The 23,307-nt window shown below is 54.8% G+C and overlaps 9 protein-coding genes across 9 annotated transcripts; 4 read left to right on the top strand and 5 right to left on the bottom strand.

Annotated features, from left to right (window-relative positions):
- Positions 1–413: 413 nt before the first annotated feature.
- On the top strand, positions 414–2,097 carry J4E90_004526 (uncharacterized protein; the record flags this gene model as incomplete). The annotated part of the gene is made up of 2 exons (XM_051434091.1): positions 414–680; positions 1,228–2,097. The coding sequence occupies 2 exons, from the start codon at positions 414–416 to the stop codon at positions 2,095–2,097; spliced, it is 1,137 nt and encodes a 378-aa protein (XP_051292609.1).
- A 1,795-nt stretch (positions 2,098–3,892) lies between these two features.
- On the bottom strand, positions 3,893–5,305 carry J4E90_004525 (uncharacterized protein; the record flags this gene model as incomplete). Its single annotated transcript, XM_051434090.1, has 2 exons — positions 3,893–4,623; positions 4,930–5,305. 2 exons carry the CDS (start codon positions 5,303–5,305, stop codon positions 3,893–3,895), a joined length of 1,107 nt encoding a protein of 368 aa, XP_051292608.1.
- Positions 5,306–9,861: 4,556 nt separating this feature from the next.
- J4E90_004524 (uncharacterized protein) lies at positions 9,862–11,766 on the bottom strand (the record flags this gene model as incomplete). The annotated part of the gene is made up of 4 exons (XM_051434089.1): positions 9,862–10,000; positions 10,224–10,809; positions 10,936–11,600; positions 11,714–11,766. 4 exons carry the CDS (start codon positions 11,764–11,766, stop codon positions 9,862–9,864), a joined length of 1,443 nt encoding a protein of 480 aa, XP_051292607.1.
- An 890-nt stretch (positions 11,767–12,656) lies between these two features.
- J4E90_004523 (uncharacterized protein) lies at positions 12,657–14,230 on the top strand (the record flags this gene model as incomplete). Its single annotated transcript, XM_051434088.1, has 2 exons — positions 12,657–13,098; positions 13,149–14,230. 2 exons carry the CDS (start codon positions 12,657–12,659, stop codon positions 14,228–14,230), a joined length of 1,524 nt encoding a protein of 507 aa, XP_051292606.1.
- A 720-nt stretch (positions 14,231–14,950) lies between these two features.
- On the bottom strand, positions 14,951–15,277 carry J4E90_004522 (uncharacterized protein; the record flags this gene model as incomplete). Its single annotated transcript, XM_051434087.1, has 2 exons — positions 14,951–15,143; positions 15,183–15,277. 2 exons carry the CDS (start codon positions 15,275–15,277, stop codon positions 14,951–14,953), a joined length of 288 nt encoding a protein of 95 aa, XP_051292605.1.
- Positions 15,278–15,587: 310 nt separating this feature from the next.
- Positions 15,588–16,678, top strand: J4E90_004521 (uncharacterized protein; the record flags this gene model as incomplete). Its single annotated transcript, XM_051434086.1, has 2 exons — positions 15,588–15,592; positions 15,652–16,678. The coding sequence occupies 2 exons, from the start codon at positions 15,588–15,590 to the stop codon at positions 16,676–16,678; spliced, it is 1,032 nt and encodes a 343-aa protein (XP_051292604.1).
- A 911-nt stretch (positions 16,679–17,589) lies between these two features.
- Positions 17,590–19,074, bottom strand: J4E90_004520 (uncharacterized protein; the record flags this gene model as incomplete). The annotated part of the gene is made up of 2 exons (XM_051434085.1): positions 17,590–18,323; positions 18,402–19,074. 2 exons carry the CDS (start codon positions 19,072–19,074, stop codon positions 17,590–17,592), a joined length of 1,407 nt encoding a protein of 468 aa, XP_051292603.1.
- A 1,392-nt stretch (positions 19,075–20,466) lies between these two features.
- Positions 20,467–21,940, bottom strand: J4E90_004519 (uncharacterized protein; the record flags this gene model as incomplete). The annotated part of the gene is made up of 5 exons (XM_051434084.1): positions 20,467–20,519; positions 20,753–21,248; positions 21,297–21,556; positions 21,603–21,729; positions 21,800–21,940. 5 exons carry the CDS (start codon positions 21,938–21,940, stop codon positions 20,467–20,469), a joined length of 1,077 nt encoding a protein of 358 aa, XP_051292602.1.
- Positions 21,941–22,203: 263 nt separating this feature from the next.
- On the top strand, positions 22,204–22,988 carry J4E90_004518 (uncharacterized protein; the record flags this gene model as incomplete). The annotated part of the gene is made up of 4 exons (XM_051434083.1): positions 22,204–22,241; positions 22,350–22,569; positions 22,623–22,814; positions 22,869–22,988. The coding sequence occupies 4 exons, from the start codon at positions 22,204–22,206 to the stop codon at positions 22,986–22,988; spliced, it is 570 nt and encodes a 189-aa protein (XP_051292601.1).
- Positions 22,989–23,307: the final 319 nt, after the last annotated feature.

Below are 23,307 nucleotides of genomic sequence, written 5' to 3'. Positions count from 1 at the left end.
ACACACCTTCCTACTCCAGAACTACTCGGGAAGCCAAGCTACACACGCCAATCATGCTCTTCGAAGCCCTCAGCGTCCTCGTCATCGGCGGTTTGAAACTCACAGCCGTGGGCCTGGCGTTCAAGTGGATGGCGAGGTACTAGAGTCATCTCATCACTTCTTCGTCAAACATTGTTGTGAAGGAGTGAGGCGAGGATAGGAAGTGTCGCAGCCAGTCAGAACAGCGGGGTGGTGGTGCGATTGCCCCGCTGAATGGTGTGAGGCAGGCGCGGGGTAGTTCGCCGGGACTGGGAACCACATGCACACGAGCGACAACGGAACGGAGCCGCTACAACATCAACACTCATCGATAGACGACTACACTGTCACTGCACTCACACAACCATCGTATCTGCAGCCATCATCACCGAACCATGGTAGACCCCCCACAGACCTTCACGTCCCTGCCCGTACTCCCGCTCAGCGCCGCGCTGAACCCGGCTACCAAACCGCAGTTCCTGCGCGACCTACGCGATGCCTTGTTGAACGTGGGGTTTTTGTATCTGAGCGAAACAGGGCTGCCGGAGGGGTTGGTGCAGGATGTGATTAAGGAGTGTGGACGATTTTTCGAGGAACTGCCGAGGGGGGAGAAGGAGAAGATTGAGATGAAGAATGAGAGGAGTTTTTTGGGGTGGAGTAGGGTGAGTGTGTGATTTCCTTCTTGTTTGTTGAATGTTTCTGTTCTATTTGCCAAGTTGAAGTTAGCAAGTTGAATGGGAGAGAGAGAGAGAGAGACGACGATTATGCAGATAAGACGATGGTCTATTACAAGCTATCGCTATGCTACGCTATGCATGGTGTGTACGGAAAGAGAGAGAAGAAAAAAATATATCAAGGAAACTATGATACAGAGAACCGAAGAACGAAGAAAGAAAGAGAGAAACCGGCCGTAAACCCATAACGCGTGTATCACAATAAACCTCCAACGCCCTCTTCTCTTCTCATACCAACGCCAGCTGCAAAATCAGAAAAAAAAGACAGATAACAGAATCACCCGGGTATATCCCAAATAGACGACGCCAACAATATGTACTCGACGGCCGTTAACTTGCACACACACTCTCTCTCTCCTGCCATTACTTCCATCCCATCTCTTCCTCGTATAACTCAAAACTTTTGCTTTCTTTCTTTTGGTCGTCAAACGACTCGTCGTAAAATGCATGCTGACAAGAATCTCCTTTATCGTAGCTCGACAACGAAACCACGGCATTCAATCCAGACCACAGGGAACAACTCGATCTCTCGACTCCACACGCACTACCCGGACCCGACGCACCGCTGTACCACAATCTGCTTGCACCGAACCAATGGCCGTCGGCTGACCACCTCCCGTCTTTCCGACCGGTCTATGAGGACTACATACGGCGCATGGCGCACATCTCCACGCTCTTCACGTCGCTGATCGCAGAGGCCATTGGATTGCCTGCGAGCGCGTTTGAGAAGTTCTTTGATCGGGACCAGCAGCACAAGCTCAAGATTGTCAAGTATCCAGAGGTTGATGTGGGTGACCTGCCGGCTGGGGCGAGCGAGATGGAGCGGAAGAAGTGGGAGATCAAGCGCCAGGGCGTGGGTCCGCATAAAGATAGTATGCTCACCAGCTACCTGCTGCAGGCGTCCGATCAGCTCGGCCTGCAGGCGCAGAACGCAAAGGGCGAGTGGATAGACTGCAAGCCCATACCTGGTACGCTTGTCGTGGCGATCGGGCAGGGCATGGAGGCGCTGACAGATGGGGTTTGCGCGTCAACTACACATCGTGTTCTGAGTCCGCGCAAGGGAGAAGGGGCGCGGTACTCGGTGCCGTTCTTCCAAGGCGTGAGCTACGACGCGCAGTTTGAAGCCATGGATGTGCCGGACGAGGTACTACAGCTGAGGGACCAGGCGAGGAAGAAGCGCAAGGACGATGTGGAGTTCACGTTTGTGAAGGGCAGATGGGGACACCTCGGCGAGGCAACGCTGATGAACAGGATCAAGAGCCATCCCGACGTTGGCGAGCGGTGGTACCCCAACGAGCTGAAGCACATCCGCGCGCAGCAGGCAGCAGCGCAGGCGTCGTCATGAAGGCGATGGCAACCAGGAGAGAGCCTGTAGTCGTAGTGTAGCAGACCATTCCGACACACGCAGCACCAGCGGCCTCGGGTTCACGTGAAGCTTCCGTTCCGTCAGCGTTCCGTCAGCGTTCATGCGGTGTGACAAACAATCACACGAGAGCACTGCCGCCATCGTGATCCAGGATCAAGGGACAATACGGTGAGCTCATGTCCACTTCACATGGTTGTGTATCGGCAACGCTTCCCTATGCAGGACACAAGCGAGCGCAGGCGAGCTACTGCACCCAACGGCGCAATGCGATTGGGCGGAAGCGCGCCCGAACGCATGTATCCCATGTGAGCGGATCCGCGGGACGCCACGCAAAGCCTCCACACCCTGGCCTTGGCAACAAAGGCTCCGCAGCACCCAGCGAAGAAAAAGCCACGCCCGAGAAATTCTGCTGGCCACCGTGTTTCGGCGTTACGGCGCTACTATGTCCATCGGAAGAAAACGTCCGATAAAGGGACGAGGCAAAAAGGGCCGGCGGAACCGCTGTTGTAGACCTTTTCTGCCCTGGCAAACCACCCGAGGCTGCATGCGTAACCAGCGTCCGGTGTGTAGCGTAGTGTAGCTCATAGCTGGCTCGTAAAGTGTATTTGGCATACCATGTTTCAGCGTCGGTGGGCCCTATCCGCACGAGGAAATTTTAGCAGACTTTCTGGCGCATGTGGGGCTAGCTTCCATGCATGTTTCCCTTTCGTAAGTTTACAAAAGACAAATACCATGACGGGTGGCCGATGTCGTGTGGGTGTGATGGATGGGGGATGGATGGAGCCAGGGCATGGGCCAGTTCGAACGGATGCTCGGATGTCGGGAAATCTCGGTTGCATTGCTCCTTCAGGAACGCGCTGGTCTGCGCAATCGCACCATCGAAAGCCCCCAGCGAACCAGACTAAGGGGCGTGGGCGAGGTGGAAGCGAAAGGAAGCCAGCTTGGAAGCCCAAAACGCGGCCGACGGCTCACAAATCTCGCAACGAGGCCCCCGGTCAGGCGCGCGCGCAGAAAATGGAGGATCCACGGAATGTTCCATTTGCTCATTTCCCTTCTTCTTCCGCTTCCACCATCCCATCATCATCGTATCCACCTCTTCACCGTCCATCGTGCCCTAAGCTAGTCTCCAGGAACGCACTAGGCTGTAGCGTCCCAAGCGGGACCTGATGTCTTTGCACCACGGGCGACTGCAATCTTGATGCGATCCCACAATCCGCATGTGGGGCCTTCCGTGTTGTTGTTTCATTGCGCTTCATGCGATCGTGGGGGGCAGCGACGACGACGTCCAAAAAAACTTGAGGTGATGCGAAATTGTCCGACGCTGGGGGCGCGCTTGGAAACGGGTGCCGCGTCGTATAGCGGTGAACCGTGAACGTGTGCCTGGTTCTAGCGTGTGAAAACCCAAAGGATCGAGGCGGCGTGGTCGTCCCTGCCAAATTCCCGCGAGATGGATCGCGTCTTGCCGTCATCGACAGCATCGAGCGGCGGCGCGTGCTACTGCTTTCGGAAGGGCCCTTGCGGAACAATTATGATATATCGCCGAGGAATACAGCCTATCGTGACTGTGCCGCGTGGTGCCGCGTGTCAAGGACATTTTGTCCCGCGTCGAGAAGATTGCGATGAAGGAGCAATTTGTTCCATGGCGCGTGGTTGCGTCTAGTAGATTGCTCGATGTGGGTGTTGTGTGATCGAAGGATCGTCTCCCTGGTACCCTTGCCAACGGTCTGTAGCCACGTAGGATTTGCGAACATGTTCAGACGAGTCGTGGTCATACTCAATGCTCAACCTTCATGTTGGACTGGTATGGCTGGTAGATGATGTGCTGTCCTTGCTCGTTCATCATCTGCGGCTGACCGTGCTGTGCGTGCATCATGGGCATCTCGCTGCCGTGGCTGACCTGGGGAGGGTAGCCTTGCTGGGGACCAACAGGGTAGGAGCCATAGGGAGCAGATGTGTGATGTTGTTGGTGCTGGTGCTGAGGTGGGCCTTGGCCTTGAACGGGCTGGTGATGCATAGGAACACTCATGTGTCGTTGGTACTCCGAGGCGTGAGGCGAAGGATGCGAGGTCGGTGTACCGTAACCGGACATTGGCATCGGCTGAGAAGTGACCATGGAGGCGTTCTCAAGAGGGTAAGACATGGCTCGCGCGTTGCTCTCCATGACATATGTGCTTGGGTATGACATGTTGGGCTGCTCAACCGCATGGACCGACGCATCCTGCACTGGCATGGAAACTTGGTGGTGCTGTTGCTGAGGGTGACTGGGGTGAGGACTCCAGCGAACTCCCTCGTGCTGTGGCGCTTGGACTTCACCCATGGCAGGTGGCGTATCAACGTGCGGTGAGGAGACGTGGTGGGCGTACGTGTGCTGCGACTGCCAGTGTCCAGGTTGAGACACGGGCGTCGCTATTTCGGGGACTGAATGTGCGCTCCTCGCCGTTCCAGTAGACATTCTCCGGGGTTGGCTGAGCATCTGAACCCGATCACTCGGTGAAGGTGCGCCTGCTGTAGTCATGTCAGCCTCCATGCATCGATATCACATTGGGTGGAGAACGAGGCTCGCGCTTCTCGCCTCGCCTCGGCGGGAACAGGAATCCGACGTTACAGATACTGCACGTCGCTCAATCGAGCCGCCAAACCGGAATGCGGGAAATGAAGCAAAAGAAAGATGTGACATGTTGCGAAAAGAGGTTCGGCTGCACCAAAACGGTTGCGGCCCGAGACACCAAAAAGCAACCATGACAACCCAACGAGCTTGTGAGTCGAACAATTGGACAGTGCTTTTGCAGGAATGAAATCAATAGTACGTACCTGCTCCTGATTCTGGGACTCCCAGTGCCGATACGGCGTGTGACAGGCGGGCGCGGAGGACTGCGTTCTCTTGCTCGAGCTCCTCGTTCCTCCGGATGAGGTCCATCATCTTGGTGGAGGAGTTGTTCTCCAGTTGCGCAGTGAGGTCGCGAACCTGGCGTTCAAGAGTGTCGATGTGGTCTTTTGTTCTTTGGCGGATAGCTCGCTGTGCTTCTCGGTCATTCGCTCTCTTTCGCTCGAGTTGAGCGGCGGTGAGGGTGGTGACGCTGCGGGTGCCAGCTCTCGAAGGTCGCTTCTTCGCACCGGGAGTGAGCTGTCTGGCTTCGGAGCCAGAAGAATGGCCTTCGTAAGGCGGCGACCTCTTCTGCTGGTCCATGTGAGGCGAGTGGTAGCTGGAGGTACTCATGAAGTCACTCCTGTAGGCGATAGGGTCTCGGTAGTGGAGAATTGAAGTCATCGAGGATCCGCGAGAGGCGGTGAGAGTATATGCGATGTCGACGTTGCTATGTCAGCGTGGCCCAAACGAATGCGGTCCAAGCGTTTGGCAATATCAGTTATGTCTGTACAGGCGAAGGGTGCTCCCGTGCTTTGGGAGGAGAATAATGACGAGGGGTGAGGGGTGCTCTGTGCCGTGTTGCAGATGCGAAGGAAGGATGATGTCAGTCAGAGACAGATATTAGAAACAAAGTCAGGGACGGCACGACCAAAGGAGCGAAGCAAAATGGTAGAGAGACAGGACTGATGGTAGCAAGACATGGCTGGCATGAGCCTATAACCTGCTATCAGGTCTCATGGATAGCGTCTGTCGGGACCCATGCTCGGCCCTAGGCTAGTGTTGGCATCCTGATCCTGGGCCCCTGGTGGGTAGCCACACAACGTGGGTTCTGGGGAAATCGTTTCACTTTAGCTTGTACGTTAGTACGAGGCTTGGACGCCGCATAGTGTAGGTAGCCCACAGGCTCGTATCAGCTTAGGGTGGTAAAGACCCTTCACGCCATATAAACTCTCAACGGTGGTGGCAGGAAGGCCGGCCTAGGAGCACGTCGCCCTGCGTCTGGGTGCGAGGCGTGGCTGTTCTGGAAAGGCACTACGACAGGCTCTAGCTTGTTAATTGCACCCCACCCGCGTTGGCATGGCCGAGTTCCTGCGCAACACGCTTCGGCCCACCTGACGTCGAGAGTGCGCGCAGAAAAGCGCCCGTGGGCCCACCGCGAAGGGTCTACGGAAGCGCATAATAATGGGCAGACATGGTGCTGATGTCGCCATGGCCGCTTGCCAGTCAGGAAGCTGGTCGTGTTTGCGGACCGTAGCGAAGTTTGGATGACAGGCAAGCCAGACACGGACAAAATGTGACGTTTGAGGAGCGTATGGCGTGGGCTCATGCAGCGAGTACGTGAAGCGATGCCAGGATCCAGGGATGACACGGGCGATGCAAAGGAGCGCGCAGACGAGCAGGCCCCGGCAGCGCTAAAAGGGTCAGCACGTGGAAGCCCTGCATGGTGAAAATTAGCCCGAAGTGCCAAGGGCCACGATGGGCCTGTCCATGGCTGCTTCAGTCGGAGGGTCGCACGCTCACGTCGAGGCGGCGGGCAATTGCGAGACGCTCGAGGGTCCGCTGTGGATCTCTGCGAGTATTGAGTCCCAGGGGGGGTAGCTTGACAGGCACGTCGATCATGTCGGGACGCAGGGCCATGGCATGGTCCGCCATGAACGAGCAGCGAGGGCTCAGGGCTTTGGAGGGATAGTTCCGAAGTAACTCCACGGACCATGTTTACATCACAGGTGACATATCGAGTTTGAGCAGTCTTGCCGACGCTGCGAGGAGGACATGTTCGGCGGAGTAAGTAAACTCTATCGTGGCCTCATGGCTATCGATGCGTTTCATGCCGTGTGCTGGCTATGCATACATGGTACGTCTATATTCGGCGCCCTGCAGACTAAGCGCATGGTCGGCACGTGGGAAGATATGGTGAGGGCTCCGTCATTCGCAGGGACTGCATTGCCGACAGTCGGACTTGCAGAAATGAGCTGAGGAGCATTGGCCAGAGAGAGTCCGTGATGCGCTCCTGCACGCCGCATGGGGGAGAGGTCAGAAGGTTGTGGCTAGAGCTCGTGCGCCGTACCGTATCCAGTGGTATAGGAAGACTACGTACAAACCTTGATGCGTCACATCTCGTGACGAGTTGGAGATGCTGATGGGCAGAGCCAGTGCAGGACCAGGCAGTCTTCGCCATGGGGGTCGCGGATCTGCTGCGCTATGCATCACATCCCCCAATAATCGATAAAGCAAGAATCCTCCGAGCAACCTCACCGCTCCATAGACGCAGGCGCACACGGCGAGGCTTCAGCGACTAGGCCGTAGACGGCACTGCTGCCAGGCCTCACTTGGCGCCGATATTGGACGATAGCGAATTTCGGCAACTGTTTCGAAGATGACAGTGATGCACGTCGGCAGCACTAGGCTAAGGTGCCGCCAGCCGCGTGCCGCGATGAGAGAATGGACCGGAGCGCGCGATCCTGCCCAGTGCGTGCTGGCGATGGAGACCTGGGCAGAATTTTCAACTGCGGTCGCGAGATGCAGGTTCACGGGCAGAGTCGTGGTGGTTTGGAGGGGCACAGGTGGGGAGCCCGAAGGATCAATTGCGCCGCACCACCTGCAACGCCCGCCTGATTGCGGCTAGCAGCGACGTTATTTGACGTCGTGCGTATACCTGAGACAGCGACAGCTAGACTGTGCCCGAAAGCGTGCTTCATTTCCAGCCAACTCCATCGCCGGCCTCAGGTTTCGGTGAAGAGTCGAGGGCCATGGTACGCGTACGGGAAGTCACGAGGTTAGCTCCTTCCCTACGTCAATGCCCACCGCCCGCGCTCGCTTCTCCCTTGCGCACTCTAGCCCCAATACTCTCACCGTCCATGCAAACTTCTAGCGCGCCGCCGTCACGTCTCTACGCAGTTAGGGACTTCCACGAGTGGCTGACATGAGGCCACTCTCTTGTTTGTAATCGCGACTGGGGCAGCTTCAGCGACACTACTAACCAACATCGTCATGACAGTCGCGAGATGCTGAAACCAGCCGTTGCTACTACCACCACGAATGGCGAGCCTAATATCGACGTTCCCCACACGTAGCTGCCCGAACGTTGATCTTCGCCGTATCCAAGGGCGGCGCGCCGTATCAAATGCACCTCGCGTCCAGTATGTCCATCTCGTCTCTGCAGTGTCGATAGTAGCGGTGAATTCCGTGTGCTCCAATCTCAGGGCTCCATCCAGTGCTCAACCGAATGCGAAATCCGAACATCCGTCTCCGTGGAGCCCCATCGTCGTCAACCCCTTCCGTGCAATGCAGGCAGTGGTACCCGTGCGTCGTGGCCCGGAGCGGCAGATCGGTGCTGCGGTGTAACCATCTCTACCTGTCAGATCGCAGCTGCAGTGTCACCACCGACACCCAAACACTGGAATTCTTGGGATACAGAGCGAGCGCCGGTTCGCTCGCTAGACCTGTCTTACTCGTAAAGGCGCCTGGCGGCTGCACGCAAGCTTAGTTCAACCATCTCCAAGGGCCCTACAGACAAGCCCAACTCTAGGACACCATGTCCACTTTGCGGGCCCGTGAACGATTGCGCAAGCAAACCTGCGTCGGCCGGATCAGATGGCGTCCGAAACATCAGCATTATCATAATCTCAAGTGCCGGTCCCAAAGCAAGGCCAGCCGCCAAACTGTCACAGACGGACGGTTCGTCATGACTCTATGCTTTCGCTACCAAACTTAGGATCTATCACTCCGTGCCTACTAGATAATCAGCCGGCATTCTTCCATGAACCTGCATCCTGATTGTCCGCTGCTAATCTCGAACTCAATTGTCCAACTCCACAAGACCATGCCACCCGCTAGCGGCCACGAACTTTTGGTGACAAGACGACCCCTAGCCTGAAACATGCTTGTGGAAAATTAGAGTTTACGGGTCTACCCCAACAAGGATGCCCCACTTGCTCTAACCACACCATTTGGATCTCTCCTAGCCTCGCTAACGCTACAATTTCGCGCCCTCCCTCACCGATCACGCTTCACGATTCGCGCCAAGCGAGCCTGTTGCGCCATCAAAGGTCTCCGAAGCTTCTAGCTCTTGGACTAGAAGTGCAACATAGCGATGGCGCAACCTCTTGCTATCGAGTGATTGGTGGGGCCACCTATTACAGTTTTCAGTCGCTATCGTTTTGGCCAAACCCGAATGCGATTGTATAGTCGTTGGGCGCGCCATGTTCCTTTCTTTTTGGCGTTTACCTGCATAAAAGACGCAATTGTGGGGTATGATTCGAGGCTGAGAGTGGCGGTACGCTGACGTTGGTGGACGAATGCGTGTAGGAAACAGGCGAGATGGGACGCGTGCCGATTTGGCTGTCAGGGATCTCTTCAGCTCTACAGGCACCCTTCACCCTCAACCATGACAGCATGGTGGGCACTCAACCAAACTTTATCAACTTTGGTACACTACGCCTCGGGCACCACGGCACCACGATCTTAGCAGACAGATGAGGAGTTCGTTCAAACGTCGGAATCAATATCGCGAGGCTAACACGGGAGATACACAACCATCATCCCAGTGGTTGTTACCACGCGGGGCCTAAGATGGCGCAATGCTCCGGATCTAAGATAGTATCTACAGATGCAAAGACTCCGAGATCCATCTAAGAAAAGAGAGGGTCGCACAGCTTTCCGCACACGGTAATTTGCAAGGACAGCCCATCATGGCATGCCATATTGTGCCACATCGTCCCACATTCACCGTCTCCCATCCACATACATCGCGCTAGAAAAATCCTAGAAGGGCTCTGCCTATCAATCCAGGCCCATCCCGACAGTGATTCGGTGGATGCGTATCCGTCCTACACCGTCGTACGCCACATCCGCGGGTCGCCAGGATTCTCGGTTTCTTACTCCTTTTTGATGTACTTGTCAAAGATTTTCGAGATTTCTCGCGCGCTCTTCTTAGGGTATCGCTTCTGGCCACCCTTGTAGTCGACGTAGGTAACGCCGAAACGTGTCGTGTAGCCTTCGGCCCACTCAAAGTTGCTGCAGGTACACCAAGTCAGTGTCCATGACGCTTTACACGGCGTCCGTGGGACCCCAAGCCCGCAGTGTTTGAGGCTAGGAGAGAAAGAATGATCTACCCGGGAGCGAACGCGCAACCGCCATGCGGACAAATAAAGACTCCACCACTCATTGGGAAAGAAAAAAGAAACTTCTTGATGACAAGTGGGGGTCAGGGTAGACGTCAAGAAACGGGATTACTCACTCCATGAGACTCCAAGCTGAGTAGCCCCTGACATCGACACCGTCCAAGGTGTGAGCATCGGCCAAGGCTCCAATGTATCCCCTGAAGTACTCGCAACGGAACTCGTCGTCGAGCAACTTCTCAAGAGGGAGATCGTTCTCCCCCTTGAGACTGGTTCCGTTCTCAGTCACATAGAAGGTCGGGCCGCCGTACCTATCACTGAGCCACTTGATTAGCTTTCTGAAACCCAAAGGCATTGGCCTCAGCCAGACGGATTGAGTCTCTGGGCCAATCCATTCGCCCTTCTTGTTCTGGTAAAGAATGTCCATATTGCCAACATGATCTTCAGGCTCAGGCTCAGTGTCCTTGTGTCTAATATAATTGGCGCAGTAGTGGTTCATGCCATAGAAGTCATTGCTTCCCTTGACGAGAGCCGCTTCTTCCGGTGTGAAGTCGGGAAGGCGATCGCCCAGTTGCTTGCGCATCGAGTCTGGGTACTTGCCAAAGTACACTGGGTCGCCGAACCAGCAAATGGCAAATTCGATCTTGCGGTCGCAGGCCTCGCGATCCTTCGGGTCTTCTGGATCCCACGGTTCTGTCCAGTCGCCTAGAAACGGCATATCAGCTTGTCATATTCATGCTCAGACGTGAGGCCGATTTTTACTACCCTGGCACGGCCTTCGATATGCGTGGTACCCACACCTTCTACGCGAGCCACGTGCTGGTCACTTACCATTGAGCGTAATCCCAATCTGGCCTCCATCCTTGGCCTTGAAGTCATCACGGTAGGCCTTGACCGCCGCACCATGGGCAATGAGGAGCGAGTGGCCGACGATCCACGGCTCCCGCGAGCTGTCACCTTCAGCGCTCTTGGTCCGGTCACTGCAACGACCGGGAGCAAAGAGGCCGGTGCCATAGCCGAGAATAGAGCTGCACCAAGGCTCGTTGAAGGTGATCCAATATTTTACCTTCGAACCGAAAGCCTTGAAACACACCCTGGCGTAGTTCTCGTAATCCTTCACGAACTCGTCCTTGTTCAGCATGCCCCCATATCGCTTGTGCAGGTTGTCTGGGAGATCCCAATGAAACAGCGTTATCATCGGCTCGATGCCTGCGGCACGGAGATCGTCGACCAAGCTGATGTAGTACTGCAGACCTTTTTCGTTTACGGGGTCGTTGCGTCCGCCGAGCGGTATGATGCGGGACCACGAGAGCGAAAAGCGGTATGATTTTGCGCCGATATCTTTCAAGAGGGCAATGTCCTCGTCAGTGCGGTGGTAGGAATCGCATGCAACATCTCCGGATTCTCCGCCAGCAATCTTGCCCGGGATGCGGCAGAACGTGTCCCAAATGGAATCGGCGCGGCCATCTTCATGCGGTGCGCCTTCGATTTGGTAACTGCGGGTTCAGAAACTCAGTATGTGACAACAGTGTGGCGCCTCCCAAACCGTATATCTCGTTGGCGGGGTACAATTGGGGAGTGGAGAAATCGGTCCTGAGATCAGACGAACCTGGCTGTTGCGAATCCCCACAGGAAATCCTTCGGCAGATACGACTGCGACATGATGGTTTTGATTGCGGTTCAAGCAGTCTTATTGTCAGAGGTGCTTACGCTGACAATCTAGAGAAGCAGAAAGCAACCCGCAGCAACGGGACAGGTATACTTCTATATACGTGGACACAGCAAAAGGCTGCGGAGAACGTCCCGCCGTAACCGTCCTCACGCGTCGACAAGACCTTAATCGACGCGCAGTAAGACATATGAGGAACTTGGTACGGCTCCGTCGAGCTCAAGCGGGCTGGACGTCGCATTCTCCGCCTTCTCAATGGCTCCTTGGTCGAGCGACCCCGCTCATAGTCACGATCACTTGAGTGTTATAGCTTCATCCCACATGACGAAGCTACACTTTTACGTCGATTCTGCCCATGAGGGTCCTCGATGATGAAGGCGGTCAGTGGGACTGCGGCCCGTTGATTCAGCCTGCCTATTAACCTGCTAGGCGGCAGCGCGGAAGTCATCTTGGGCGCAAGGTGATGCTTGGAGGAGTGGGATGGCGGGGTATTGGGTCTGGCGGCCGTTTCCCGCGCGACCACTCCAGGGTTCCGTCTACCAAGTCGCGCCGAAGAGCATGTTCCTCATCGCCTCATTCGCGAATCTAAGTGCTGACTATGGTCTAAGATGGAGTCGTCGGGAACGATGCTCTACATGTAATGGTAGTGACGAGGATGGTGGACTGGCAGAGCTCAAAGACGGCGCTATACCCAGTCGAGAAGAGCTTCCGAATGTACAGTATCTTCTCTCGACAGCTTGAGCTTCACTACACTGTCGGAACTACACTGAACGCTGGTGCAACCTCGGCGCAAGCAGCAGTATATAATGGGCGGCTTCTGGGGATGAGAAAGGCCATGCTACAGTATCGAACAGTCGAATAATTTCCACACGATACCTCCGCGATGCTCTCCGCGCTCCGAACCATCCGATCTCCGACGAGACGCGCCGTCACACAATTGCGCACCGCCGCGACACAGGCCCAGAAGCGCGCAGGAGACATATCCGACGCTTTCGCATCGCTCTCAGGACAGGAGTTTACACCTTTGACGCCAGAATATGCGGACCTCAAAAGCCGTCTGATCCGGGGGCACGAAGCCGAAGTGCGAGAGTCTTGGGAACGCCTCCTTCGAGATCTGCGCGAGGAGATTCCGCTGATTGTTGAGCGCGGTAGCCAAGTCATTCCAGAGATTGATTTCAAGGATATCGACAATGCGCCGGAGTCTTTCAGCAGTGAGCTGCGGAAGAGAGGTGTCGCTGTCATCCGGAATGTGGTACCAGAGCAGGAAGCGCTGCAATGGAAGGAGGACTTGAGAGAGTACATTCGCCAGAATCCTCAGACAAAGGGTACGTCTGCGCGCATCCTGGAAACATACGCATAACTAACCATTCTGCAGCCTTCCCCGCCGACAACCCCCAAGTCTTCGAACTATACTGGTCGCGCACCCAGCTCCTCGCCCGCGGTAACCCGAACCTCCTCAAGACGCAATCCTTCCTCATGTCCTACTGGCACAGCCTCAACCCACACATCCCGCTCTCCACAAAACACCCCATAAGCTACGCCGACCGCCTGCGCATGCGCCTCCCCGGCGACGCCAAGTTCGCCCTCGGCCCACACGTCGACGGCGGCAGCGTGGAACGCTGGGACGAAGAAGGCTACGGGCTAGGCAAAGTCTACGACTCTGTGTGGAAGGGGCGATGGGAAGAATTTGACCCCTGGGAAGCCAGTTGTCGTCTGCCCGTCATTTCGGACTTGCACCAAGGCGTAGGAGCATGCAGCGCGTTCCGCATGTTCCAAGGCTGGCTCTCGCTCTCCAACACCGGTCCCTTCGAAGGCACACTCCTCGTCAACCCGCTGTTGGCGAAAGCAACAGCATACTACCTCCTCCGCCCCTTCTTCTCCCCCAAACGCGGCGTCGAACCCGGCGCGCAAACACCCTCCTCCTCATCCACCACAAACACCGCCGATTTCCTCGCCTCAGACAACTGGGAAATGGATAAGACGCAAAACGCCTGGGTCCACGGCGCAACACCCGGTCGCGGCCAGGAACTGTCACATTTGCTACATCCCCATCTCAATTTACAAGAGTCGATGATTCATATGCCGGAGGTCAGGCCGGGTGACTACGTAGCCTGGCACTGCGACACCATCCACAGCGTCGACAAGACGCACGCTGGTACTTCTGACTCCAGCGTCCTGTATATTCCTGCTTGTCCCATGACGGAGGATAATGCGAATTACCTTGTTCGTCAGCGCGAGACGTTTCTTGCTGGTACTCCGAGTCCGGATTTCGGTGGGGGCGTTGGTGAGAGTGAGCATGTTGGGCGTATTACAGCTGGGGATATGGAGGAGTTGGTTGGAGATGAGGGGAGGAGGGCAATGGGGTTGCAAGAGTGGGATAGTGATGCGCAAGGGTTGGGGCCGGGGGAAAGGGTTATTTTGGATCGGGCGAATAAGATTTTGGGGTTTTATGATTAGGGTGGGATGGTGATGGGTTGGGTTTCTCTACTGGAATTCGAATGAATCAAACGTTTGTATACACAGCTGTATCACATGAATTGATACTATGCCGTGTCGTGCTGGCAATTCAGCACCAGCATATTCATCGTAGCAATGCACTCGGTCTTTACGCTTTCTATTATATACTCCCCGGTATGATACCTCTTCATTATTCACCATATCTGTATATATGGCTGCATCGACGCAATTCTATCACGTGGGTCTTGGCATTCGTCGAGGATGGGAAGGCGTGATGGGGGCCTGGAGCAAACTTCGCCTTGTTTACAATCGCCACGGCGCGTCCTTGGGGCTGCATCTCACCTCTTCGCTCGGTGGCATCGTTACTTTCTGCGCCTACAAGCTTGAGCTACCCGTGACTGCTCTCGTCTCTCGCTGGGAGACGATTCTTCTGTCATACTTTGCAAGGGCAGAGCTGCATGCTTGGCGCGCAACGATATCAGCATTCGCTCTCCGATTTTTTGCTGCCAGGTTTCACTGTCGCGACCCCGTTGCGGGCAAGCACCTCAAATCTGTACACAATCGTTTTTGTTCTCGTTGGCGTTGCTCGCGGTCGCTCACAACTCGTCGCTCTCTCGTCGCGCATCGTTCATAGCATAGTTCCATCCAACTGAGTCCAGCACCATTGCCAGGATGCAAATTCCAAAGCGAGACTCACACCCCGCCGATCCAAGCGAGCCCTCATTCCTTAACCGACCAGGCGAGATCCGCAACTTGATTTACGAACAATTGTTCAAGCGCGCCGAACCAATCCTCCTTCACAACACCGATGCTTACCATGCGGTCGAACCCAAACGAAGAAATTACGACACAGATGAGGGACTCTACGCCCTGACAGCCAGGTTTAAGACGGAACTCGAGTCCAGAATCGGCGCTGATTGTGAGTTCACCCACGACTTCCACTTGGGATTACCGCTGCTGCTGGTATGTCGACAGATATACCATGAGGCAGCCAGCGTGTTCTATAGCGACAATACCTTTGTTTTCTCGCGAGTTCTCGATCGCCATGATGGAAGGAATAATCCGCGCTATGACAATTTCGATGGGAGAGCTTATCATCAGTTCGCATATGCTTCCGTATGGCTATCCAACACCGGCAGTCAGTTTGGGATGCTAAAGAAGGTACATATCGATGTCGATGCCATGTGCTATCACGCTTGCAAGCATGCATTGGATGACTTCGATGCGTTGCCTTTGCTACGGTTGCTCTGGAAGAACGGTTCAAAAAAGTCACCAATTACATTCGCTTGCACTGGTAGGAGACTGGACCCTGAGTGCGAGAATTCTTTCGCACGGACTGAGGAACAGAAGAAGCGGTATGAGGTACAGAAAAGGCAGTATCCGAGAGACTTAGTCAACGACTGCAATGCGATCTTCTCCAGTTTGATCGGAAACGGACAATTTAGTTTGCAAAGATTCGCCAATTTCGACCGGCTTATTCACTCTGTCAGCATACATTTTGCGGAACGATACATGCGAGTCACATTTGACAAGGACCATAGTCACTGGAGGGAGTTCGCAGCGGACCAGAATGGAGACGTCGTCATCAGACAACTAGGCTCAAAGCCACGCCACCTCCTGGACCTTCCTCGAAGTGTCTTGTCAAAGATCATCAACCTAGCGGCACTATCGCCTGAAGGTCCAATACTAGACATGGATAATCATACCATAGACGGGATACAGCTGAACATCCTCCAGCTCAGCAGGGAGTCACGTTCTGACTTCATGATTAGGAACATGTTAACTCACAACGCAAACGTTACCATGGTCAAAAGGAGTACCACGTGTAGGACCAGTTTCAAGGACTTCCACTTTTTACGAGTACACTGCCTTACACGTCCTTGCTGCTTTTTCGTACCCAGATGGGATAGATCCATCGCGTCGTTCAACATCGCTCTCGTTTTCGAAACCGCCGACGCAACATCATTAAGCATGCTGCGTATCAACATCGTAGGCCTCATGGAGGCGTTGAAAGATGCCGCAAAAGAACAGGTGAGCATCTCCATCTCGCTCAAGCGCCCCGGGGCAGATGCGTGCGAAGCATTGCAGAGTGGCAAGATTCCCCTGCCAGATCTGGAGCGAAGAGTCTTTTTGCTCTTGTCTGATGTCATAGCTGGCTGGCCCGTTGCAGAGGACAAGCTACCGGATATTTGGATGGACGGGCACGGGAAACTCATCAGCGCGACATACTCTGCTTCTGCTACTGCACCAGCTAGCCGCATTGAGAACCGGCATGCGAAGCTCAAATTGATCGAGATGCAGCAGAGAGGATATCAATTTGCTATGGACCTGGCTATTAGCGAAAGGGACGTGGAAGGGGGTCGACGCGCTATGTGGTCAGCGCTGAGACGCGACTATTGGAATGATTGGCAGGATTGGGCACGGAAGAGGAGGGAGGGAGGAGGATAGATTGGACAAATATATAAGGGAGAGAGATGATGCCATGAGGGAACAGTCTAATTTCGACTTGAACGAATATGAAGAGGGAAGGCTGGGTCAAGGGGGAAGTTTGAGAAGGGGTACCTGAGGACTACTTAGCGATGCTTCACAGGCGAGAAGGGGTTGGATGACCGGGACTTGTGGGATATGGGTAATAGAATGACGAGAAAAGCGGAGGAAGGAATAAAAAGGATGCTCTTCCACTGGATGCACCCAAAGCGTTTGATGTCGATCAACATGACAGCCCGAAAAATATCATGTTCGTAGAACGAGACACAGAGCAATGCCGTGAATAGATCGCATTACCTTTGCTTCCATGCTCACCATTTGTCAAAATCTTTACATATGGACAATCCTCACGTTACCCAAAGCAACTCGCAATAACCAGCCACAACAGCGAAACGCACAAGATTATGCACTTGCCAATGACGCACCCAGTGCCGATGACGAAAAGACAACAACAACCCCCCAAACAAAGAGGCTGAAACTGTTTACTATATCTAGAGCGTGCGTGACGTACACCCCGTTCTTCTTCCCGTCTTCACGTTTCATAAACACCCCGGTGTGACCTCATTCTGTGCATCGAGAGCCGAAATGGCGAAAGAAGGAAAACCAACGAGGGGAATCGACGTTGAGTAGAAGCGGAAAGAGAGAAACACGTCATGGACGTGGTAGGAATGGCCGGTGAACGAAGGATGAGGGCTTTGAGATTGGAAGTCGAAATTGTTGGAAAGTGGTATAACCATGCAATTGTACACACTCCTCAAGTACTAAAACCACACATACGCAAATGCTAGAACGCTACGAGTATAATAACCAAACAAACTGGGCGATGCGCTATGCCACGATTCGATATAGCAAACAAACAGCCATACGCATTCCTAAGAGCGACTACCGTTCATAGCACTCGCCGGCAACTCGCCACCCCTAATCTCACTCATCGCATACCCAGGCCGCCACGCAGGATGAATGTCGTTCAACGCGCCTCTCGTGCTATCCCGTACATTTGTCGTGTGTCTCGGTTCCGCTTCAACGATGTAACTTACGCCGTCTTCTGAGGCGTAAGAAGGGGGGCGGGGACCTTCGTGCTGGGGTTGCGCAGGTGATGTCGATGTTGCGCTGCCGCGGAGAGACGCCGCAGCGAGAGCCGCAGGACCAGAGAGCGAGGCACGAGTAGAGTGAGCAGCAGCAGAGATGGCACTACCCCTTGTCGCATCCTCAACCCTCTGCCAATGAAGCAAATTCGGATCAACCCTCACACTACTCCTCCAAAGCCCGTACGCGGGTGGCGGAGGCGGCGGCATACCCTTCCCCTCCTCATCCCCACTCGCACCCACCATGTCGTTCTCCAACACAGCATCCATATCCGCGTCTTCTGCGCTTTCCTCGTCGCGCCGCAGGTGCACGCGAATGGGGACGATGGGCTGGAATCCCTCGCCGCCGCCCGTCATGTCGGGCATGGCGGCGCGGTGTTCGTGGCGCGGCGGGTTCAGCATGAGCATGCAGAGGCGGATGAGGGAGTGGCAGAAGAAGATTGTGATCGTGAGCAGGACCATGATGAAGAGGATGTGGATTTCTTGGCCAAGGGACCGGTTGGTTAGGGCGATTGCTAGGTCTGTTGGGAGGAGGAGGGGTTGTTAGTTTTGCATGTTCTGAGAGTGGGAAAGGGAGGGAAAGGATGGAGAGGACTTACAGATTGCGAGGATGGTGATGAGAAAGGTGCCGGATATCACACATGCTATCATCTTTCCGCGTGCGGCGGATCCGCGGATGTATACTGCGGTGGTGCCGCGCTGTTCTCGCCTGCGTACCCATCCGTTCGAACCGCTGGATGCATTGGATGCGGATCGTTCGGTGCGGTGGTGCTTTCTTCTTCGGTGCTTCCGTCGCTTGTGTCGTCGGCCGTTTATCTCGTCTTGTAGTTGCTGGATCTCAGGGTCTACGAAGCCCTCCTGCTGACTGGGCAGTGGTACATCGGCTGGGTGACGAGCGTAGAGTGTGGTTGGTTCCTGCGGATCTTGAGGCGGGTTGATGGCGCCGATGTAGGAGCCCGCTGTGTGGTGCGCATGAAATGGAGCCCTTGAATCATGTGATTCGCGATGCGCGTTCTGATGGGTGGGCAGCCCGTCCTGGTTGGCCGGTTGTTGGCGGTTCCAGAAGCCCAGGAAGGGCGTTTTGGGTGTGTTGATGTTGTTGTTGTTGTTCATAGCCGGCGACTGCGAGTATATCGACGACCCGTTGACCATCCCCCGCACATTACTGCGGAACGCGCTGAACCGAGAAGTCGACTGCGTTGCCGGCGTTGCGTCGAAGTCCTGGTTCTGGTCTGGCCGCGGCGACCAAGCGAAGAGTGGTGACCGAAACATGGCGATCCGTATATAGCGCGGTAGTTCCCTCAAGTCCAGAAATATACGGTTACGAGCCCCCAAGTTCTATCTTGGGCGTACGTGAATCCCTTATAGCAGACGCGTCGTGCTAGCCGAAGGTCTCTGTATTGATTTCACTCAAGACAAGACAAGGGCGAATAAGAGAAAGGATACTCCAGAACCAATGCAGGAACGCCGTGTACCCGAACCGCTTCCAGGAACAGAAAGTGTGGAGTGAAAGAACAATGAATGGATCTCGCCCTTGCCCAAGACCCTACCCAGCATATGCAAAGTAATCCAGTTGGAGCGAACCGTTTGGCTACCAACCTCTTAACTTTCGAGAAAAGCGTCGAAACAAAGATCTTCTTTCTAGACTCTGAAAATGAATAGTAAAAGGGAAAAGAGTAAAAAAGGACCAGACAGGGCTATCCAGCAGCGCACCTCGGCCAAACGAGCGCAAAAGATTGAAAAGAAGCGAAACAAGCAGGAGCACAGCAACCGCTACCTCTATTACCAATGACTGGAAGGAAAATAGATGCAAGACAAACACGAAGGAGATGAAAGAGTAGGAGAGGAGGTGGTGGTCGCGCGCTCCGCACCAAGATGACATGGGTCACAGCGTCCCAATAACGATGGACGGTCAGAAGTCGAGAAAGCATTGAGCGCCATGCGTTTCCGCGACGAGTGGCGTATCAGACTTTGATCGCTGGAAAGGTGAAACACGTCTCCGCCATGAGCCCGGCAGCAGCAGCGATCCAGGACGTGTCACGGACCGTGGTTCGCATGTATCGGTGCATCAGATCTAGATGTTCTCGAGTCTGGCGGGCCTGCGCGGGCCTGTAGTAGTCGATGAGTGTTGACCGGAAGAAGAGGTGCGTAGCAAAAGCGTCAGGCCCGCAGCACGCTGGTTGGCTCGCACAAAAACAACATGAAACGTCTACCCCAATGAGGAACGACTGAGCACCAGTAGCTTCGCAAGTGTGCTATTTACGTGCAACGGCATTCATAACGGTGCATAAGACGCGGGTATTCATCTTGATTGACTTTGGTTGTATTTTGTTTACTCTTTACATTGTCGACAGTGTTCGCGCGTCATAACTGTCCAAAAAGTAACTATCCGGGTCGTCTCCTCGACGCGTCTTTTGACCCCCTTCCTTTTCGCTGTTTTGTGGAAGACAGTACATGCGACTCCGTACCCCCTGTCAAATGTCGCACCGGCGTATCCAGTTCTATATGTAAACAACGCCTTCTGACGTACCGTGGGGCCGGATGTTCCTCGGGCCTTTCTCTCCACGTTTTTCTCCTGTCTCCACGCTCTGCTCGGTCTCCACGCTCCACCGGGGATTTCATCTCGAAGCATGTTTGCGTAGCCAAGTTGCTTCATCTCCACGTTCACTTGCCTAGCTCGCCTACCATGAGCTTGCGGTCTGAAGATGCGGATACCACTAAGATTGCCAAGTTAGCTTCGTGTTCAGCGGTGAAAGGTGTCGAAACGCTTGTTAAGAAATGTCAATGCGAAGGACTACTCTCCTATCCGCCTCAAGCGCTGACAATCGAAATTGGTCGCTCGTTCTCCAAACCCAATCCGCCATCCGGTCGGGAGGCTGAAGCGTAGCGCGGGGTCCAGAGCGGAGAACAGGTAGAGGGACGAATGCAAAAGAAGATTCAGGGTACTTACAAATTGGCTCACCGAGCGGGTGGAACCGCACGTCGTTGACGGCACCTCGATGACCGGGAAGCTTGTGCAGTAGCTTTCCTGTTCGGGTTTCCCAAACGGCTACGCTCTGGTCGCCGCTACCGGCTGCAATCTTCTCGCCCTTGGAGTCCCAGCTTGCCTTTAGCAGGTTGCGCTCTTGACCCGTGGGAGCTCCGTCGTATGTTTGGATGCGCCTGTCTGCAGGCGCAAAGGGCCTCACGTCCCATGTTCTGACGGTCGAGTCGTGTGCGTTGGAGAGGAGGGTTTGGTTGTCTGGGGACATTTGGAGAGAAGTGACCGTGTCGGTGTGACCGAGGAGTGTGTATGTGACGGCTTGTTTCCGCAGATCCCAGACTTTGATGTCGTTGTCGATGCCGCCGGTGAAGAGCTCGTTGCCGGCTTCGGCCAGGCATATAGCGGTTATGGGGAAGTCGGTGGGGATGAATGTTACGGCGTCTTTCGTTCTCGTGTCCCAGATCTGTGAGAGTTAGAAAAATGTTCCAACATGATATACTGATGCACTCACCCCGATGTAGCCGTCGTCGGACCCGCTCACAAGCATCTCTTCACCGCGCTTGCTCACGTCCATGCAGTTGATAACCTCCTCGTGCCCTGGGTGTCTTCGTATCCTCTCTCCCGTTTCCACGTCCCAACTTGCTAGGTGCATGTCTGCCGAGGCGGAGAAGAGAACCTTGGAGTCGCGCGACCAGTGCAGATCCAGGACTGCCTGCTTGTGTCCAGTGAGAATGCCGTAGTTTTCGCATGATCCAGAGCTGCGCCAGAGTACTGTTCATGTTAGCGCATATCTCTCACGTGTTCACAGATGACTGACATATAGACCGGTCCATGGAGCCCGAAGCTATATACTGTCCTGTCGGATCGAAGCGCGCGGCGAAGATCTCCCCAGAATGGCCCGTCAACTCCATAACCGGCGACTGCAGCGCGCTGGTATGCGAGCCCTACAGCACCTGTCAGCACGTCGCAATCTTCAGCTTGGTACTCTATCAAAAGTCCGTGGGCATAACATACCGCTTGTATCAGCGCGCCATTTGCGCCCGAGCCATTCACGACGGCTACTGCAGAGCTTCCCAGATTCGCGTCCGACTTGGTGCGCTTGACCAGCTGGCTCGTGCCAAAAGCCTCGTTGGCGGGTCGCTTCTCTCTCGACATGGCGATGGAGGGGTGCTTGATTCGGTATACGTGTGGGGTCTGTGGATTGGTGCGCGGTGGTTGTGGTCAGTTGAAGCTGGTAAACTTTCCTCAAGGCAGATCTACGCTAGGGCCCGGGCGTCCCAGGTACGCTCCTCCGCAGTCCGCATGCTCCCCGACGCAACAACACGACTTGATATCGCGACTTAGTATACCAAACACACGCAACAGTCTACTCTCACACTTCGACACCACACACATTGTCCGACTGAATCCCCGCAATCATGGCGTCATCGACCAAAGCAGCCCGCATGGGCGAGGAGTGAGCTCCAGACGTCTAGTAGTTGCTGCACATGTGCTAATAGATGTCAGAGTGTGGAAGTAAGTCTCGCATATGGCCACTCTAAGCGACCGCTTCTGACAGTGCCAGGACTCGAGTAGACAAGGTCAGCGCCGAACTCGTCACCCTCACATACGGCACCATTGTCGCGCAACTATGCAAGGACTACGAATACAACTACGCCGATGTCAACAAGCAACTGGAGCGCATGGGATATAACATCGGCATACGGCTGATTGAAGACTTTCTTGCCAAGTCCAGCGCGCCTGCCTGCACCAACTTCCGCGAGGTCTCGGAGATGATCTCAAAGGTAGCGCCACCGAGTCAATGGACTATAGACTGCAAGCTGACACGCGGTTATAGGTCGGCTTCAAGATCTTCCTCAACATTACACCGACAATCACCAACTGGTCAAGCGACAACAAGCAGTTCTCCCTCATCTTCGAGGAGAACCCGCTGGCCGACTTCGTAGAGCTGCCTGACGACGGCCGCGCGCAAGACGAGCTGTGGTTCTCCAACATACTGGTGGGCGTGCTGCGGGGCTCACTAGAGATGGTACGCATATACCGCGTCAAGATGGGGCGTGGGTAATGGACTAACACCTACCAGGTACACATGCAGGTTGAAGCGCACTTTGTCAGTGACGTCCTTCGCGGCAACGACACAACGGAGATGCGGATAACGCTGATCCGCTACATTGACGACGAGATGCCACCCGATGACGAGTAGAATGAGGTAGGGTCGAGGAGAAATTACACTTGCTATTTAGGTTTAGCAAGCAGGCATTCGCCGATCCATGTATAGTGTGGAAGCGTGACGAAGAGATATGCGGTAGGAAGGTAGGCATTCTCTGAAGACGTCGTCTGGGAGGGATTGCATACTGTCGTGCTGTTATGGAGTCGGGCAGACGATTCGTGCTCAGACTCGATGCACGACTAGATAGGTGCACTATTGAAGACGGCCATGGAAGCCAATTAGAGGGTAATTGCAATCGCGCAATTGCACTACACCATCGACGCACCATTGATCGCTGGAGGCGGCCTCGCAT

Source organism: Alternaria incomplexa (assembly GCF_024043165.1).
Source record: "Alternaria incomplexa strain BMP 0042 chromosome Unknown scaffold_5, whole genome shotgun sequence".
Classification (NCBI taxonomy): Eukaryota; Fungi; Ascomycota; class Dothideomycetes; order Pleosporales; family Pleosporaceae; genus Alternaria; species Alternaria incomplexa.
This window is presented reverse-complemented; position numbering and strand designations above follow the sequence as displayed.